This window comes from Octodon degus, unplaced genomic scaffold (assembly GCF_000260255.1).
Source record: "Octodon degus isolate 3935 unplaced genomic scaffold, OctDeg1.0 scaffold00077, whole genome shotgun sequence".
Taxonomy (NCBI): domain Eukaryota; kingdom Metazoa; phylum Chordata; class Mammalia; order Rodentia; family Octodontidae; genus Octodon; species Octodon degus.
The window spans coordinates 10,927,373-10,931,100 of NW_004524653.1; the positions used below are offsets into that span (position 1 = coordinate 10,927,373).

The 3,728-nt window shown below is 54.9% G+C and overlaps 1 protein-coding gene across 1 annotated transcript in view; it reads left to right on the top strand.

Moving 5' to 3' along the window:
- Cdh22 (cadherin 22) overlaps positions 1-3,728 on the top strand; it is a 69,622-nt gene that overhangs the window by 30,066 nt on the left and 35,828 nt on the right. Inside the window, exon 4 of the mRNA XM_004636079.1 lies at positions 2,305-2,472. Coding sequence (XP_004636136.1) covers positions 2,305-2,472 — 168 coding nt within the window. The remainder of the gene's footprint in view (positions 1-2,304; positions 2,473-3,728) is intronic.

Consider the following 3,728-nt stretch of genomic DNA (forward strand, 5'->3'; position numbering starts at 1 on the left):
TCACTGGGTCCTGTGGGCAGAGCCGAATGTGGACTCTAACGCTGGAGTGCCTCTTTGAACTCTGGTTGGGTGCTTTCTAGTGTGTGGCCTTGCCCAAGGTGCCTGGACCCTCCATGCCACTGTCTCCTCACCTATAAAATGGGTTGAGTCACAGACCTCCCTCACACTGGGAGTTAAGAAGATTAAATGAAGCAGTTCACCTAAGGTGCTTGGAATGAAGTCAGGCACCAAGTAAGTGTACAGAAATGTTCGTTATTGTGATTATCATATGTGGTTTTTCTAGCTGATTGTCAAGCAGTTGCACTCCAGGGTCCATCTGGCAATGTCTAGAGGCATTTTTGGAACCCAGGGTACAGAATGTACTGTCCTGTAGTATAGAGGCTAAAAATGTTTGGAACAGCCCCCAACACGCACACACACATGCACGCACACGTGCATACACATGTACATGTGCACATATGCACATGACATACACACACACAGACACACACGTGCCGCGCACACCCCAGAATATGACACTGCCCAAAGTGTTACCTGTAACAAGTTTGAAAAATCTTGTTCTTTAAGTAGGTATTATGGTTGTCCTCATTTTACAGATGAGGAAACTGAGATTCAGAGGGATAAAGATATATTTTCCAAAATCACATAGCCAGGAAAAAAAAGAAAAAAAAAAAAAAAAAGATAGCTCTAGGATTTATCTCAAAGCAGTCTGCTGGGCCAGGCATGGTAGCACATGCCTGTAATCCCAGCACGCAGGAGGCTGAGAAGCGAGTTCTAAGCCAGCTTGGCTACATAGTGAAACACTGTGTGTGGGGGGAAGAAATCAAGGCAGTTTGCTTTGCACACTCCTTCATCTGTGAGAAAACTAGCCATGGCATGGGGTAGAGCACAGGGGTCCCTGCTGCGGAGCCCCAAAAGACTATGGATGGGGACCCATGTGACCCTGGATTAGACAGAATGCTTGTTCTGTGTCTCCATGTGATCCCCCAAAGCAGGACCATGAATCTCCTAGGGCCCCCTGAGACACACACACACACACACACACACACACACACACACTACTGCCTCTCCTCCTGTTCCATCAACTTTATTGGAATCCAAGGACTCTTTGGGGACACTGGGATTTGGAGCTTCGGCTTTATGGGGCGCATGATGGGGCTACTGGTGCATGACTTCTCCTGGCGTCCAGGCCCAGGTCACCACCTGTCACCACCTGGCGCTCGGCAGGTTGGAGTGGGTGTTGGGAGAGGCTCTGGACACCTTGTCTACTTCCCCTCCCCTCTTGACTCTCTTCCTCTGGCAGAGAGACAAGAAGCCTGCCCTTCCCTGGGCAGAATGAATCATGCAGTCACACCGTTCTGCCCCCACCCCCACTCCCATTAGCAGCCATTAGGAGGACTGTCTCTTCCTGGATTAGCAGGTGCCTGGACGAGGACCCAGGGCCATGGAAGGGCCAGGGAGGGTCCCAGGCTGGGGAATGATTCGATCATAGAGAGGGAGGCAAGTGGAGAAGAAGGTGTGGTGGCAGCTGAGCGTGCACGTGCGCATGCGCGTGCCTTTGTGTGTGTTCTTCTGCATGTAGACTGCAAGTGTGTGGGCTACATCATGGGTAGATGAGTGTGACACTGTGGCAAGCATACCTGAGTGTGGAAGTGCGTCTGTGCACTTCACCAGACACTCCCTGGGCTGCCACTGCGTACCCTACTCTACACTGTTACTGACGGGGACATATCCCACAGAGGCCAGGCTCTCCCAGAGCCACGCAGTGCCAAGTTTCACTGCCCGGGCCTCTTCTTAGTAAGCCTTTAGCTGGTCCTTCCTCTTGTTGTGCTGTGTCCGTGTCTGTGAGGGTGTGTATGAGAGCACACGCGCCAGCGTGTGACAGTGGGCACCACTCTGTGCGTGAGTGTCCTGGGTGTGTGTGGGAGGGGCTGCATGCTTGGCAGGGTGTGTGACAGTTATGTGAGTGTGTACATGCATGAATAGGAGTGTGAACTGCATGTGTGCACCGAAGAGTGCATCTGAGTGTGAGTACACGCATGTGCACAGGCATGTGTGGGTCACCTCTGTGAGTGACCGCCATGAGCATCTGGTGACCACTGGGCTCTATCAGACCATGACGCAGTGTCTTCTGCATCATCCACCTCCTCCCCAGCTCGAGCCAGCCAGCCTGCAGCTCGGCAGGGGTGTCGGGTCCCCTCAGAGGCTGGGCTCAGGGGCAGGTTTCTTGTCCCTTACTCTCCTATCCTCCCTCAACTCCCCAAACCCCTCCACCTGCCCACCCTTATCCCTTCTCACCCACAGGCGTGATCCGGACCGCTGTGCCTGACCTTGACCGGGAGAGCCAGGAGCGCTACGAGGTGGTGATTCAGGCCACAGACATGGCGGGGCAGCTGGGTGGCCTGTCAGGCTCCACCACCGTCACCATTGTGGTCACCGATGTCAACGACAACCCACCTCGCTTCCCACAGAGTGAGTGAGGCCTCTCAAGAGCAAGGCCACAGGGATGGGGAGATAGCTCAGTTGAATAAGTGCTTCCCTGTCAAGCACAAGAGCCTGAGTTCAAGCCCCGGCTCCACCAAAAAAAAAGCCAAGAGCAAGGCCACATGTGTGTGTTGGTCTGTTTGCCCTCTCAAGCACCCCACAGGCCCAGCACCCCTCAAGCTTCTCACTGAAGACAGACTCCCATGGTCTGCTGTTGTCTGCCCACTCAGGGTGTCCACTCACCTCAGCCCTCCTCCAGCCAGGCCTCCTGCAGAGGAAGGCCCTCCCACCTTCCCTCTCTTCCTGTAGAGGTGAGCACACACCTCTCCAGCCCTGCAAGCTTGCACAGCCACAGGCAGGTGTCCCAGACCCACACTTGACAAGAAAAATGTGTGTCAGGGTGCAGCTCTGTAGGGATAGGGGACCGAGGCAGTAACCACCACACCCAGGCCGGCATGACTGTGCCTAGCTAGAGACTGACCCTGAGGGCCAGGGCATCCCTCTTCCTCTGAGCCTGGAGGGCGGAGCCTGTGCTCCTGAATCAGGATGTCTCTCCACCCCCTGCCTCTCCTGGCACAGCAGGGCATCCGGGGCTTCTGTGGCCCAGGGCCCACCTCCCCATCAGACCAGCCAGCCCCTGGTTCTCTGGCTCGGGCCACTGCCGCGCCACTGCTGCCGGGGAAGCCGCTGAGGCTGGCAGAGACTAAATGCCTCTGGGAGCTGGACTGATTCCTATCAGGCGAGTCATTACTTGAGGTCTGCTGCTCTCACATTAGGCCCCGCCACAGGGGACTGACCCCCGTGAGATAAGGGAATCCAATCCCTTAGCTGAGTGCACAGCATCATGGAGGCCCCGTGTCTCAGCCCAGACAGAGCCGGATGGGCAGAGCCTGCCAGGCAGCCCCACCACCAGCACCAAGAGGCCCAGCTCAGGCCAGGGAGATAGCTAGGCAGTCTACACACCTGCTTGGCAAGCACAAGGACCCGGGTTCGATCCCTGGTACAGCGTGCTGTGCACAAACAAAAGTGCAGAGACTAAGACTAAAAATGTCCAGCTAACAAATAAATGATAAAATAAATACTCTAGTAATTACCAGCCAGGACCCCAGAAGCCCTGCTGTGCCCTTTCCTGACCATAACTACCACTATCCCGCCCCACGTTAACTACACTCTCTTTTTTCATCATTGCTTCACTGCTTTTTAGGGTCTGGCTCTCTGTGTGTATTCCCAGACACTATAGCCTA